The following is a 16585-nucleotide window of genomic DNA, read 5'->3' as shown; positions in this document are numbered from 1 at the left end:
AGTTTAGACTAAAGCACTTAAAATGTAATAGTTTTAAAATTAAGAGTGTCAAGAATTGATGTACAAAAACATTTTTATGGTTTATTTTGTAACTCATTTGAAATTTTATATATAACTGGCAAAAGGAGTCATTTGACATCATCGGATTATATTACTAATTATGATTCGAACTTTATCATATCATAGAACTCTTTCTTGGCTTTCTGGTTGTTTATCCTTGCAGTTTTCTTTATTGTCAATCTAGCCAAGCAGATAGTATGGCGTGTAAGGTAAGGCACAGTCACAGGTTTACGTTACTGCACACAGGTTTTTGTTTGATCCCATTTTACCAGAACAGATAAGACTAAGTCCCCAGAAAGGTCACCGCACACAGGACACTGACATGTGTTAGATGTCCGAGTGGTTTACGATGAAGCAAATGTTGGTGTAAGACAAGGCCACTGTTCCATTTTCATTCTTGAACAGAGGAGTTTTCTCGGGTCCGGGAGGAGGTACCCCTGGAATTGGTGGAAGCTCATGTCAAAAAAGTACAAGAAGCAGCTCGAGCCTCTGGGAAGGTGGATCCGACCTATGGCCTGGAGAGCAGCTGCATCGCGGGCACAGGGCCCGATGAGCCCGAGAAGCTTGGTGAGTCACTGCCGCATCCCAGGGCGGGGCTGGCCCACGTCGTGTTTTCCTGTGCGCTTGCTAAAATCATTGGGTTGGCTTACAGGTGAGTGCAGGGACCAGTGTAAACCCTTTTCTTAGGATTAGTGTATGGCCTTTTTTCTTTTGTCTCTTTTTTTAATAGTGGTTAGAACTAAAATAGTCTCTCATGATTGTTGACAATACCCCAGGTATAAACTTTCTGGTACCTGTTTCTAGTTCTAGATTTTGAGCAAGTAGACACGAGAATACTGAAAAGACTCAACACTATTTTAATTCATATGCTGCTGTTTAGGTTTAAATTTATTGTTGTTTTGATTATTTTAAAATTGAGATAAAATTCATATCATATAAAGTTCTCTATTTTAACCACTTAAAGGTATATGCTCCAGTGGCCTCTAGTATTGTGTTGGCCAGAAAGGCTGTTTAGTTTTTTTCTGTAAAATAAGACACATTTTTTGTTGTTATCAGTAACTGGATTTGGATATTTTGAGTATGTTGGCTGTCTTCCTCTATTGGCTTCTAGTGGGTAGAGGCCAGGATGCTGCTAAACATCTTTCAATATCAAATTCTTTCCCCAAAGAATTATTTGGCAAAATTGTCAGTAGTACAAGGAATTTTGCAAACCACTTTTGACACATTTGATCAGTCACAGCATTTTCTCCATACACTGCACAAATCTTTTGCGTTTCAGTTGAGTTTTTACCTTTCTTGAAATAACAAAGCATACTACACCAACAATGTTCCATATTTTTTTCATCTTCAATATTAAAATGGCTGCACAAAAATTCACCAATTTTGGCAATTTTTTTCAATGTATGCTGATTTGACAGCTGAAATCAGCACCGGAAGGGCCCAGTCTGCTTTTGGGTAGGGGGAGAACTGACTGAAAGCCAGTCGAGAATTGAGCAAATGGCATTGTTCCCTCTCAGACCCCTTCCACACATACAGTGCCATAACACAGTGCCAAAACCCTGGTGAATGCCTAAGGCTCTGCCCCTTACTACCTAACAGGCCCACTAGACCAAAAAAATACGGCCGAGATGAAAGAACATTTCAACGCTACAAAAATAGAACTAAGGGGTGAAGAGATAGCCAACCTATCAGATGCAGAGTTCAAACCACTGGTAATCAGGATGCTCACAGATATGGTTAAGTATGGTTGCAAAATAGAGGAAGGAGTGAAGGCTATGCAAAGTGAAATTAAGAAAAAAGTACAGGGAACAGTGAAGGGAAGGAAACCGGGAATTAAATCAATGATTTGGAGAAGGAGGAAACCAAACATTCAACCAGAACAGAATGAAGAAACAAGGGTTCAAAAAAACGAGGAGAGGCTTAGGAACCTCGGGGACAACTTTAAACCTTCCAACATCCCAATCCTAGGGGTGCCAGAAGGAGAAGAGAAAGAACAAGACATTGAAAATATTTGAACAAATAATAAAGGAGAACTTCCCCAATCTGGCAAAGGAAATAGACTTCCAGGAAGTCCAGGAAGCTCAGAGAGTCCCACAGAAGCTAGACCCAAGGAAGCACACACCAAAGCACATCATGATTACATTACCCAAGATTAAAGATAAGGAGAGAATCTTAAGAGCAGTAAGAGAAAAGGAGACCATTGTATACAAAAGAGTTCCCATCAGACTATCAGCTGATTTCTCAAAAGAAACCTTGCAAGCAAGAAGAGGCTGAAAAGAAGTATTCAAAGTCATGAAAGGCAAGGACCTACATCCAAGATGACTCTTATCCAGCAAAGCTTTCATTTAAGAATGGAAAAGCAGGTAAAGTGCTTCCCAGAGAAGGTCAAGTTAAAGGAGTTCATCATCACCAAGCTCTTATTATATGAAATGTTAAAGGGACTTACTTAGAAAAATAAGATAATCAAAAATATGAACAATAAAATGACATAAACTGACAACTGTCAACAACTGTTGTTGGTATAGTTATTGTATCTTTTTAATGGATTGGCCTTTTTACATTACATACTGTCCATTTCCCCTTGGCTTAAAGTAGGTTTTATCTGATACTGGCATACCACTGCAGCTCTCCTTTGGCCATAGTGCTTGTGTGGAAGATCTTTTCCCATTACTTTATTTTCAGTCTGTTTATATCTGTTTATCTGAAATGGATCCCTTACAGACAACGTATTGTTGTTTGGGTTTTAGGATTTTGCCGGCAGGCATAGGTTCCAGCTTGGTTTTGCCCTGTAGAGCCCCAGGGCTGTGGGCCTTGGCTAGTGCGTCTGTGCCATGGAAGAGCTAGTCAGGTGTCCTCTCGGATGTGTGGTTCAACTGTGCTGCTCTGTGGCATTGACAGATGGTGTTTGTGCTGCTGAGGGTTTTCAGTTATCTGTTTTTGCCTAATTGGTCTTGACGGGGAGCAAAATTTCAATACAGTATCTTTGTAATCAACACCCGGCTTCTCAAATCCAGAGAAATGTTATATTTAAGAGGCTTATTTACACACCAAGTAAAAATACTATTTTCTATACAATTGTTGGTAGTGCATTCCCAGTGTCTCTTACAGCGTCCATGGTGTTTTCTTGTCATTATGAAACAGTTTCTGGGGAATAACTCAAGCTAAAGATTCGTTGTTGTCATCTTGCCTGATTAGTGCCATCTTTGTCTTAATTGTGTGCAGTTTATATACCCTGTGCTTCAGCTGCAGTAATTTTATTTTGTATTTTAATTTATTTTTTAGAATAAAAATAATATGAAGTAAACAATAAAACTGCAGCCAGTTCTCCACACATCTTACAGCCTGAACCTGTGGGGCTCTGTTCTCGGTGATTTGAGTAGACACCAGTGAAGTCTCTTCAAGCCTAGAGTGTGCGGTTCCCATGCATTTGCATAGGGCCTGCCCTGTGAAGTGGCAACCCAGCAGTCTCCTTTTGGAGATAGGATAACAGATTTTCAGATGAACCAAACAGCTCACTCTGTCCCTCAGAAAAAAATATTGACTTAATTGTTCTTAACCTTGATTAAACTAATCCAGATAGCAAGCCTTTTGATTAAAAATCAGCTTAGAGTTTTCATAGTATGTCTTCATTTGGAAACTCACTGATCTTCCTTTCTCTTAGATGGAGACTGAAATTAGCAAGCTGGGCCACATCTCTGCTTTTTGCTTATTCTGCACCACAAGGCAGGGCCCAGCTCAGGGGGGCAGACCTGGGCCTATTGAATGCCTGGGAAAAGTATTACTTCCCTCCACTTTTTTGTGTGGTTTTGGTTCATTTGTTGTAGGGTCTTTTGGTTTCCTGTGGTCATGGAATTGAAAAGGGTTGGCAGAGCCTTCTTACTTAATTCAAAGAAGTTTCTGTACTTTGCAGAATCGGGCACATGTTTTTACATGTAAATATGTCTTTAAATTTTTGGTAGATGATACCACAGAGCATTCATGGCTAAGAAATGGGTTGCAAATTTAGTCATTTCTGGTTTAGTGAGATTTAAATCAAAGAGGGTCAAAAAAATCTAGCAAAAAAATAAAATAAAAAAATCTAGCAACCATATCCTTGTGGGCATAGCTCTGATCGACAGTGAATGCGTGGTTTCTGCAGTGCACAGAGCGTGGGCCAGACCACTGCGGGAAGGGCTGTGGACTGCGGGGGTGGTTCTGTGCACCGCACGGGCTGTCAGATCTGTTCCTTGTATCTGCCAGTAGCCTGTCGGGTAACCTCCCAGAAGTGCCGCTGGACTCAGTAGTCGTTGCAGCAGAATTTGGGTCTCTTTCCCATTTAATAAGGGCTAAGGAGCATACGCGCATAATACGAATCATTTTGAATGAGTTGTAAACAGCATTCTGTAACTAATGCTGGCTTATCATAGTTACTAGGGCTTATATTACTTGTGCTGTGAGTAATGGACTGAATCAGGAAGCAGCAAATGGTCCTCCCTGTGGAGTAGGCTCAGCAGAGTTGTAGTGGGAAGTCAGTGCTGGGCTTCCTTTCGTTTTGAGCCCCGGTCTGAGTAGGGGGTTCAAAAAAGGAAGTATTAAGTTTGCATTTGAACTGACATTTAATGTAAAAAAATAGCACCTTATTTATATAACACACTGATTTGAATAGAATACTGTAGAATTTTCCTTATCAAGAGAATATTGTACTTGGGTGGTATGTTCATCATACTTTTTATTATGATGCTTATTATGCTTATTTATTGTGTTATACCTATTATTATAATAGTCAAATAATATAGGAAAAAATTAATGTTTCCTTGTGAAATACAAGACATTTTTGGATTTTTCTCCTTAACCTATCTTTTCATTGTGGATTTGGATTGGGGAAAGTATTTGGTAAAATGGAAGTATGAGCACCAGGCTTGAAACAGTTTATTTCCATTTATTAGGAGACTTTTCCTAGGAGGTATTTAGCAAATGAGCATTTGCTTATCAAAGGGCTTCTTCAGTCAGTCTAACTCTAGTCATCCACCCACTGATTCTCTAACCTTGCACGGTTTTTGTTTGCTTTGGCTAGAGAGCATTCTACCAGTAGGAAAAGTAATACTGGTGTTTGAGACCCTTTGTATTGAAAAAACCTAGTATTACTAGGTTTTATTTTTATTTTTAAATATATATTTTTTATTTATCTTTAGAGGGGAAGGGAAGGAGAGAGGGAGAGAAATACCAATGAATGGTTGCCGCTGGTGTGTCCCCTACCGGGAACTGGCCTGCAACCCAGGCATGTGCCCTGACTGGGAATCGAACCTCAATTGTGTGGTTCGCAGGCCCGAGCTCAATCCACTGAGCTACACCAGCCAGGGCGTATTACTAGGTTTTATTTGCTGTGGGTTATAGGAGAAGGTGGGAGAGGTTAAGACAAAAGATACTAAAGATTTTTTATTATTTATTTTTAGAGTGGAAAGGAGGGAGAAAGAGGGACAGAAACATCAATCAGTTGCCTCTCACAGTGCCCCCAATTGGGGAGCTGGCCTCCAACCCAGGCATGTGTCCTGACCAGGAATTGAACTGGCAATTTTTCAGTACGCATGCTAGCACACAGTTCACTGAGTCACACCAGCCAGGGCTGAAAAGAATTTTTAAACATTTATCAGAAGCCGTTGGAAACCAGCATTTCTTTTTTGGTACCCGTGTTTGTGACATAGTACAGAGGGTTTTTTGATTGGTCGTTGAGTTTCTTTTCAGCAGACTGCTTTGGAAGGAGTAACGTTTTTATTGTAAAAGCAAGGAGTCTATGATGTGGACAGGTTACAGAGGCTTGTGAAGATCCAGGATATACTTCAAACTTAGATCTCTTTGACCCCAAGGTTCAGATCTCTGTTCACTGTAGCCCACCGCCAGAAGCACAGTACGTAGTGTGCAGGCGTTGCTCACTCATTGAATGAGGGTGAATAGGGTCCTGACAGATAGCGCCCTGGTACTGCACTAACTTCGATCCTGTGGGAAATACAACAGAAAAAGACCCAGGCCCTCCAGAAAGCCTAGGCTCTGTGTAAGAAACAGGCACGTGCGCCAGAAGGAGTAGCTGTGGATGATTCGTGTACGCGAGGTTAGATGCCAAGAAACTCACCCCAGGGCTCAGTCATTGAGGTTGCGTGTGTGAGCCTATGAAACAGCGTTCTTGGATGGAAGGTCATTCTTTTTTTTAAATATGTTTTATTGATTATGTCATTACAGTTGGCCATTTCCCCCCTTCATTCCCCTCTACCTTGCACACGCCCTCCTACCCACATTCCCACCCTTTAGTTTATGTCCATGTGTCTTAAGTTCTTTAGCTTTTACATTTCCTATACTATTCTTGCCCTCCCCCCTATTTTCTACCTGCCATTTTTGCTACTTATTCTCTGTACCTCCCCCCTGCCCCCGCGTCCACTCCCCTATTGCTAACCCTCCACGTGAACTCTATTTCTGTGGTTCTATTACTGTTCTAGTTGTTTTCTTAGTTTGTTTTTATTTTAGGTGTGGTTGTTAGTAATTGTGAGTTTGCTGTCATTTTAGTATACATGTTTTTTATCTTCTTTTTCTTAGATTAAGTCCCTTTAACATTTCATATAATAAGGGCTTGGTGATGATGAACTCCCTCAACTTGACCTCATCTGAGCAGGACTTTATCTATCCTTCCATTCTAAATGAAATTTTTACTGGATAGAGCAATCTTGGATGTAGGTCTTTGGATTTCATGACTTGGAATACTTCTTTCCAGCCCCTTCTTGCCTGTAAGGTCTCTTTTGAAAAATCTGCTGACAGTCTGATGGGAACTCCTTTGTAGGTGACTGTCCCCTTATCTCTTGCTGCTTCTAGGATTCTCTCCTTCATTTTAATCTTGGTAATGTAATTATGATGTGCCTTGGTGTGTTCCTTCTTGGGTCCAACTTCTTTGGGACTCTGAGCTTCCTGGATTTCCTGGAAGTCTATTTCCTTTGCTAGACTGGGGAAGTTCTCCTTTATTATTTGTTCAAATAAGTTTTCCACTCATGGCTGTTCCTCTTCCCCTTCAGGTACCCCTATAATTCAGATGTTGGAATGTTTAAAGATGTCCTGGAGGTTCCTAAGCCTCTCCTCATTTTTTTTGAATTCTTGTTTCTTCCTTCTTTCCTGTTTGGTCATTTTTTTCTTCCTTCTGGTCCACTCCCTTGATTTGAGGCCCATTTTCCCTTCCATCACTGTTGGTTTCCTGTGCATTTCCCTTCATTTCAATTAGTTTAGCCTTCATTTGTTCCTCTAATTTGTGACTAAAATCAACCAGTTCTGTGAGCATCCTGATCACCAGTGTTTTGAACTGTGCATCTGATAGGTTGGCTATCTCTTGGTGGCTTGGAAGTATTGGCTCTGGGGCTTTGAGCTGTTCTTCTTCTTGGCACATAATGTTTTGGTCTGTTCTCGCCTGTTATGTATGAGGAGCAGAGCCTTAGGTGTTCACAAGGGCGGGGCAACCCAGTCTCTGGCTTGTGATTCTGTATGTGGGGGCGGGGTCCAAGAGGGAAAAAAGTGGTTCTTTGCTCTACTCTCTGTTGCACCTCAGTCCCTTTCGCTGCTCCCCCCAAGCAAACTGGGTCTTTCTGGTGCTGATTCCCATGTGGGCGGGCTTGTGTGTGGTCTAGGACCCTGTGGGTCTCTCCAATGAACTTTCTGTGAGGGTTGGAGTCTCTCCCTCCACCTCAACCCCCACAAGTGTTTTCAATCGGTGCTTTGAGGCTTTATTTCCCAGTGCTAAGACCCTGGGTTGTGCGATCTGTCTCGCTTCCCAGTTATCTGCACGCTAATGTGGGACTGCTGCCCAGTCAGCCAGCCACCGTGCGCATGGTGCCCCGCTTCTCAATTGCCGCCTTGCTGGGTCTGCCCATTGCCACCCCATGTCTGGGGTCTGCCAGTTGCTGCCTGGGTGCCTAGAGTCTGCCCCGTGCCTCCTTGTGCGCCCCTTGCCGCCTTGTGCGCCCCTTGCCGCCTTGCGCGCCCGGTATCACCACTTCCTGTGCCGCAGCCCCTCTCTACTGGGCCGCAGCACTGTGTCCCACCCACTGGTCTGGATGAATGTCTATTTTAACTCCTTCCTTGTGGACTTCCATATAGTTCAATTTTCTTTCAGTTTTGGTTGTTACTTTGTTTCTGAATTATTGTTGTCCTTATTTTGGTTGTTCAAGGAGGCACAGTGTGTCTACCTGTGCCTCCATCTTGGCCAGAAGTCCTGGAAGATCATTCTTAAGCTGGTCTTTTAATTGCTGGCATAAATAAGACAGTAAACAGGTAGTATTACCATGCCTTTCATGTATTCTGAGTGGCCGCGTGCTGCTGAACACAGCAGACCAAATTCCTTTCCTTGTGTGCTTAATATTGTAGAGGCAGAATATGTATAAGGACCTAATAAGTACAAATTTTAGGGTGTAAAAATTAAGTATGTAGAAAGACTATGTTGCCTTATAAGTAGTATGCTGAGAAATAAAGTAGGGATGGCAGGGGCGATGAGAGTGACATTTTAGGAATTGTGGTTTTAAGTGGTCAGAGAATGTTTCACCAAGAAAGTGACATTTGAGCAAAGGTGTAAATGAGGCGGGGAATCGAAACATGTAGACATCCCAGGTCAGAATGTTCTAGGCATGGGCGACAGCCAGTGTACAGGGCCCTGGATAGGGGCTGCCTGGCATAGTTGAAGAAATGCAAGGGGGGCCTTGGACAAGGAGCTAGATTGGGGGTCTCGGCGGTCACGGCAGGAGGTTGGGGCCTGCGGGCCACTGTCACACTGTGGTGCTCCCTTGCAGTGAGGTGGAGCCAGGGGAGGGGTTTGAGCCCAGCGTATCAGGGCCTGACCTGCATTTTTGAAGTTTCATTCTATTAGGTTGAGAGTAGATCCCCTCTATGAGTTGTTAAATTGATGTATTCTTTAAATAATGTATGATTGTAATATATTTGAATATCAAAGGTAATTTTCTTACTATATCGCTGAGGCTTTTATTAAAGAACTTTACTTGATTTGGAGTCTGAACAAAATAGCCTTTGTCTTTTTTTTTTCCCCAATTACAGCTTACATTCAGTACAAAATAGCCCTTCTGATAACCTGTTTGCTTGTAGCCAAACACCCTGAGATGCCGATAGAATAAGGACAGTGAAATCCCATATGCCTGCTCTTAAGGTTCAACTTTGCCGTTGTTATCTATCTAGCAATCTAAATAAATGATTTTTATTTTATTATTTTTGGTGAATGATTGCAAAGTAAGTTGTAGACATCACGGTTCTTTGCACCCTAAATAATTCAGCACGCACCTCCGAGGAAGAAGAACATTTTCCTATGTAATTTTATAAGGCGATGACTGTCCCTTTTCAGGTCATTAGCACCCCCTCCTCGAGCCGGCGTGTGCGTATGTGTTCAGGGCTCGTCACACAGCTGTGAGACTTACGTTGTGCCCCCTTCCGTTCTTCATTGGCGCCTTCTCTTTTTTCTTTACTTTTATTTGTCAGGTATAGTCTGTATTTAATACTATTTTGTATTGGTTTCAGGTGTACAGCATAATGGTTAGACAGTCGTATACTTTACAAAAGAGTTCCCCCTGATACTTCCAGTACCCACCTGGCACTGAACAGTTACTACAGTGCAGGGTGGGGCGAAAGGAGGGTTACAGTTGTGAGTACTTGGAACCCAGAGCTTATGGTTGAATTATTTTTATTCCTTACTTTGCTCCATATGAACAACTGTAACCCCCCTTTTGCCCCACCTTGCATTATTGACTGTGTCCCCTGTGCTGTGCTTTATTACATCCCCGGGACTGCTCTGCCAGTCTGCACTCCTCGGTCCCTTCCCATTCTCGCCCAGCCAGGTCCACCTTCCCTGTGGCACCCACCAGTCTCTCTCTCTGTGAGTCTGTCTCTGATTAGCTTGTGCATTTATGTTGTTCCTCCAGTGCCTGACTCAGAATATACATACTCGTCACTTGTTAAAAACAAAATTTTCTGCTTATTTTACTTAAAGTTATTGTCGAACTTCTAATTTTTATGCATACAGAAGAGTGGAACCTCTCGGCAGGCAGCTCAGCGCCGCCTTCACCAATCGAGCAGCCCTGGCAGGCTCCGCGGTGCAGTGGGCATCCCGTCCGCCTCGCAGATTGAACAGCCCCAAGGTTAAAGCACAGATCGCAGCACCCAGGGCCTCCCCCCGGCCCGACTTTACTGGTTTTCTGTCTTTGGGCCCTTCCCTGGTTAGCGGCTGTCCTGATTTCCAATACCTGTTTTTGTACTTTAAATTAATAGAATCATAAAGTGTGTGTTTTATACCAGCTGTGTGGTTGTGAGCTCCATTTATACTACTCTGTGTACAAGTATTGCAGACTCTCACAGCTATGTAATTAGTGTCTTTTACTTTTTTCCATATTGTATGACTTGTTCTTTTTCTTCTGTTTGTAGAAGGAGCTGAAGAAGAGAAAATGGAAATGGATACGGATGGTCAGCAGCCTGAAAAGGTGACGTCTGTTTGAGTTCTCCCATCACAGAGAAGCCACAGAGGGCGCGCCTTTCAAAGCAGTGTGGTTTGGGCTTACACTGATCCTCCAGTCCTCTCAGGGGACTAGAAATAATTCTGGGGGCCAGTCGGACTTTGCTGATTTAAAGCATAGTTCTCAGAAAGCACAGCGCAGGACGTTGTTTACTTAATCATGCGGTGCAAATATCCATTCCTGACCTCTTCTTTTGTACCCCTGTGAGCACAGCTGGGAATACGAATATAAGAGTTGCAATTCTGGTGAATATTGACTTGTAGGGCTTAAGTCCTAATCTTGAGCCCAAAGGAATTTTAAAATATTGGGGGTTTTCTGAGAGTGAACTGTCCGCAGAAAAATATTTAGAAAAGACTTAGTGAGAAGGTGCCGTTTGAGGTAGATTTTAAAGAACAGGAAGAACTGGGAAGAATGAAGTGTGGAGGGTAGGGGATCAGAGTTTCCAGCCGGCGGGGAGAGGAGATGCCAGTGCCAGTACGCGCAGGACTCATGGCGACCCAACGCCTGTCTCGGGCCTGATGCTGGCGGGGCTGGGCAGGGCCGGGCTCGACGGCCTCCTCAAGGTGGGGCCCGTGCTGAGTGGTCAGTCTGTGCTAAATGAATAGGTACAAGGGAGGATTTAAGGTCTCGGTTACAATTGGTGTTTGAAAATTGTATATAGACGACGAGAGGGTGAAGATGATAGTAAAATTGTTTCTTACAATGTTCTGAATACTGTGCTTTGTGTGTTATATTTATGAATTCATCTAACTCCTAAAAGAGCCTCATCAAGTCGCTGGGAGTCTCTTTGTTTTATAGATGTTGACAAACTGGTCCAAGGCCACAGGGATTTCAGAACCACCAAGTGATACCCAATGCTGACCAGAGAGGCTGCAGGGGCTGGTCCCCAGAACATGCTCACTGATGCTCTGTTGTGGCTTTTCCTGCAGCCCGTTTGCAGACATCCCAGTTAAAGGGCTCTGTCAGCTTTTCATTTGGGCAGCATTTCATGGTCTTGGTTGATAATGTGCACTTGAAACGCTGTTGGTACTTTTGGAAAACAGATTGATTATTTATCTTTTACCTGTTTCTCTATCTAATTAGTAAATAATATAAATGAACACCCTGACTTTCATTCCTGTGGACGTTGTGGCCCCGTCTCTAGCAGAGTGCGGAAAGGGGCCGTGTCCTTTGGGGGCGTGTTGTCTTGCAGGCTCTCGGGGGTTGAGGCACTGACAGTGTTTCTCTGAATTGACTGATTTTTTTCCCCAGCTTTTCTCTCCAAGGCCCCTCTGAACCTACACTGCTTCTCATCAAAAATAGTACAGCCTGTAGTTACCCCATGATGATACCACTCGTAAATGGCCTTTAGAAAAAATTTTTTCTCACTGTTTGTCATCGTCTTCTGTACCCTATTCAGGCAGAAAACAAAGGGGACAATGAACCAGATGAAGGTGATAAAGGACAAGACGGCGACAGTGAGAAAACTAGCGAGAAGGAACAGGATAGTGAAGTTAGTGAGGACACCAAATCAGGTAATTTGAGGAAACTGTGTACTTTATTGTGTGAAACTGTAAAAAGGAGAAATGGGGCCTATTTAATTGTGTCATTTGAGTTTGTTTCTTAATGGGCAATAAAGGTGCAGGTGGAGTTTTAGTTTGTGGGCAGGTGCCGGAGCTCCTGCCAGTGACCGCCTGGTAGGCGGTTGTGTTAGACAGACAAGCTGTTCAGGGTCACTGAGGCCACCACACAGGCCTGCCATTCATTGTCAGCACCAGTTGCTGGCGGCTCCCCTCTTGGAAAGCTGGCGGAAGTGCTGCTCTGGGTTCTGATTTCCTTCCAACCCTGGAGTTTCCCAGAGCGCCTCATTGACCGGTGAACAAGCATGTCGGTCCTAGGGCTTCGTTCCCCTGAATTTCCCTTTATATCCAAAGGAACTACACACAGAGAACTGAGAGAAATGAAGGCAAGACAGAGTGTACTATTTAGAAAATTCATCTCAGATAGAGGCAGACTTAAATGCACGGAATGTTTCAACAAAAACCTTAAAAGGAAGGAAAAGGCACTGAGCTCTCTTGGTAGTGTCAGGCCTGGTCCGTCCTCCGAGGCGGAGGACGGCTGTTGAGCCTGGGCACTGCTCATCAAGCTTCCTGATTTTTTTCAGAGGAAAAGGAGCCCGAAGAGAACAAGGAACTCACTGATTCTTACAAAGAAAGAGAAAGTGATATCGGGAAGAAGAAAGTAGAACATGAAATTTCAGAAGGAAATGTAGCCACAGCCGCAGCAGCTGCTCTGGCCTCAGCTGCAACGAAAGCCAAGGTCTGCCCGCCAGCCCTTCCCCAGAGCTCACTTAGTGAATGGGCGTATGGTTCTGGGATCCCGGGGACACTTAGGATACAGGGCCTCATACCCGAAAGGAGGTGGCTGTTTGCCTGAGTGGTGTTCTAGGTGAAGCATCCCACAGCGGGAGGGCGGTAGCAGGTGGGTCTGGTCCTGAGGGTGACGCCTTCCACACAGGGCTGCTTTGCACAGCCGGCCTGGAATGCAGGTTGCAGGCGGAACGGGAAGTCTCATTTGCCTGCAGAACTTGACTTGGGCTGTTGTTCCCGTTTCTACCAGATTGAAATATTTGTGATTTTTAAAACAAAAATCTGTTTCCTTGTATAAATACTTCATCTTGCTCTCATAAACTGAAAGGAGGGAGGAGGAACCTAAAATAGCTCTTTTTCTTCTTGAATTTGCCAGCTCTTCTGGGGGTGGTTTTCTCTATTTATAACACAGTATTGGCTTCACAGCATATTTAAGAAGAGAGAAAGTCATTTTTCTCGCTTTGTTAGTTTAGCCTTTTAAAGCGTTCCAGGCATGAATATATAGTTTTTAAAAACCTTTTCACCCCTTATCCACTTTACCCTGGGAGGTAGTTTCCTCCCATTGCAGGTCGCCAGGCTTTGACCGCTGCCTCCTGGAACATACCTGCTCCTTTTGTCTGGAGCTCTTCCCTCCATTCGTGGCCTGTAGTTCTCCCAGACCAGTCAGCTGCCTAGAACTACTTCTCCAGGTGTTTCCTCTGTGGGGCATGATTTCTAAGAGACCCGTAGATGACCAAGTTCAAACCACAAGACTATTGTTTTCAGTGTCCACCATTAAATGTAGGAGAAGGGGTGTTTCCGGGCCACGCATGTGCTCAGTTGGCTGTTACTATTACAGTAGCTTGACATCTTGCATATTCATGCTTCCTAGTCTCTTCCAAAGATGCCTCTCGTCCTCATAGCACTGGAGCACAGCTCTGAGTGATCTCTTTTCCTCTGCCACCCCCACCTCTAGGGATTTTTGAGGCACACTTTTTTTTTTAGTCACCTTACCTTCTTCTAGGTTGTACTCTTTGGCCTCTCTTTGTCTCTGAGCTGTTCAAGTTCTCATTGTTGGTGTGGTCATTAGACCTTCAGCATTGTCTTGGCCAGACTTTCTTGTCTTCTAAGTGAGGAGCCAAAGGCCAGGAGAGCAGCTTCCCTGCTTTGTGTCCTTTATCAGGGCCCAGTTCACCCATCTGCCCGGTCTGGAGACCTGCGGCCTTGGCTCCTTATGCGCCCCCCACCTTCTCATTTTCTTTTAGTTGTTCTGCCTCCAAGTCAAAATTTTTGTGTTGTTTCACTTCATCTAATAATGCCTGGCCCCTTGGCTGTCCCGTAGGGTTGCCTCCCATTCTGTGTCCTTCAGCCAAACAAATCTCTTTTGTTCTTTAACTTTTTATTGTAGTATAACTTACTTTCAAATGAGTGGATGTAAGTGTCTACAGCTAGTGAATTTTCCACAGATCGAGCCCCCGCATCAGTCAGCATCACCTAGCCAGCCCCCCAGAAGCTCCCTCGTGTTTCCTTCCAGGTGCTGGGCCTGCCTCATGCGTCCTTGCTGGCCTCTCTCGCACCGTGGAGAAGTTTCTCCTATTTTTTATTTCATATTAATAGAATCATATAGTATGGAAAAGAGGTTTTTAAAATACAAATATGAGCATGGTATTAGATTTAATAACCCCCCCCCCAGGCTAAAATTTCAAACTCCAGACTGAGATTCCGGGGTTTTCATGATCGGGACCCTTCTTGGTTCTCAGGCCCCATTTCCTGTCTGCCTGACCTCGCATGCTCCCTGCAGTCCTGGTCAGACCCATGTCTCTCTCATCTCCAGCTGGGAGTTTTGGACACCTTCCCTCCTCAGACCATGGTTCTCTCTCTCTTCCCACTATTCCTCCGCTCTGTGCCGCTGTGCAGGCTTCACTGAAGGTTGCCAGAGAAGAAGCTGAAATGGCAGATTTAGTTTTGCAAATGCTTCCTGGTGTTTTCATAGCCCAGGAAGACGTGATGACCCCAGAGCTGTTGGTTGGTGTGTGTTCTGCACACTACTGGCCGCTGAGCCACAGCTGTGACTCCTTGCAGAGAAACTGCTTTTATGAATCTATTTCCCTGGCCCTTCGGAATTCCCTGCAAGGCTTGGAAGAGTGTTTCCAGAGTGTTTCCTTTCCAGGTCACTGAGTTTTAAACTTCCTCTTACTTACATCACTCTTACTTCTACTTACTGGGAACTTAGACTTTTTTCTCTGATCTCTGAAAGCGGTGCTAGGCTCTGTGGCAGGGCGCCCACGAGCTGCCCGCGCCACTCCCAGCGGCTCTGACAGTTTCACAGCACACATCATTTCTGTGCTCCGAGGTAATTAAGGGATAAGGAATCCACTTAAATTACTGTAATTAGTACAGTTATCTAGCCGATCCAAGTTTTTGTTACTCTCTTTTTGTTCTGGGTCTATAAACAGCTTTGTTATTACGAGTTTTCCTTGATACATTTTAACTGTTTGTCACATTCTCACACGGAGTGGTAATTAGAGGTTCTGCGTGGAGGTCCAAAGCGCATAGCACGGCCTGCTTCCTGGCCTTCCTGGCTTGCTGGTGAGAGACTTGCGGTAGCACATCCAGTTTTTCATTTACCTCCTGACAAGCTGGGTGCTCTGGATCCCTTCCATTTAGGCATTCAGGTTTAGCTGGAAGGAAGAGTTTAGAACTATTCTGGAATAAACTGGGTCTTCCAGAAACTGCAACATGCTATCCTTTCCAGCAGCGGCAGGACTTAGTTCTTCCAAGGTAGCAGAGATCGCATTTTCTTAAGACCACAGACATCTCCTTCAGATCGACTCTGCTACCACCCGTGCCCACGTACCTGCAAATGGGCACGGTGGGTTTGCCTTCCTGGTGACGGGCTGGTTCTGGAGCAGCGGGAACATCTTTCTCATGCCTCAGAGCCACCTTCCTTTACTGGCTCCCTTATGCCTGAAATTCTTTCTTAACAAGTTTTGCCTAGTGCTTGGTAACATTTATCTAATACATGTGGGTCCTGTGAAGGTTTCTGATTTCCTTGAGAGTCTGTTCTAAGCCTCTGTGACTTCTGCTGGGTGGACTAGGCACGTGCACATCACCAGATCCCTAAGTTTTCCGAGAGCCTTGGCAGCGGGAAGTCTGCCGCTCCATGGTAGAAATCACTGTGCTGCCTTTCCCAGGTAAGCCTCTCGTCCCAGTGAAAATAGGAACAGTCATGGGAGGCAAACGGGCAAAAAGGAGGCCCTGTCGCTGTGGAAATGCAGGTGGTGGAGACATGGCGCGTTAACCGACCCACTGGGGTCCAGGGGCAGAAAGTACTGTGGAGCCTTGGACAGGCGTGCTTTCTTCCCGCTTTTCCATTTTGAAATAACTACAGATTCATAGAAGTTGCAGACGTGTTATCGCAGAGCCACCCTGTGTGTTAGTTACCAGTTTCATCCCATGTAGCATTTTACTTTTCATTAATCCAGTTTTTACATTCTTTTTTCTCCTCTGTGGTCTTGGGAACTCCATTACTTCTCAAAACCTCATGTAGAAGCAAGACAAGCACACAGAGCTGGTCCCCGTGACCCCCATGAGGCACAGCGGTGTCGGGAGGCGGGTAGTGTGAGTTCTTGGGCGGTGTCTGGAGAAGGTGGGGTGGCCCCCGGCCGTGTAATCAGGGCC

General features: G+C 44.5%; 1 protein-coding gene across 1 annotated transcript in view; it reads left to right on the top strand.

Moving 5' to 3' along the window:
• SMARCC1 (SWI/SNF related BAF chromatin remodeling complex subunit C1) overlaps positions 1-16585 on the top strand; it is a 112436-nt gene that overhangs the window by 71039 nt on the left and 24812 nt on the right. Inside the window, exons 21-24 of the mRNA XM_037030645.1 lie at positions 466-627; positions 10489-10544; positions 11977-12091; positions 12721-12875. Of these exons, the coding sequence (XP_036886540.1) occupies positions 466-627; positions 10489-10544; positions 11977-12091; positions 12721-12875 (488 nt within the window). The remainder of the gene's footprint in view (positions 1-465; positions 628-10488; positions 10545-11976; positions 12092-12720; positions 12876-16585) is intronic.

Source organism: Sturnira hondurensis, unplaced genomic scaffold, assembly GCF_014824575.4.
Source record: "Sturnira hondurensis isolate 20B ecotype Veracruz unplaced genomic scaffold, ASM1482457v3 Scaffold0020787, whole genome shotgun sequence".
NCBI classification, from domain to species: Eukaryota; Metazoa; Chordata; class Mammalia; order Chiroptera; family Phyllostomidae; genus Sturnira; species Sturnira hondurensis.
The sequence above is the reverse complement of the archived record's forward strand: the minus strand, read 5'-3'. Positions and strand labels throughout refer to the sequence as shown.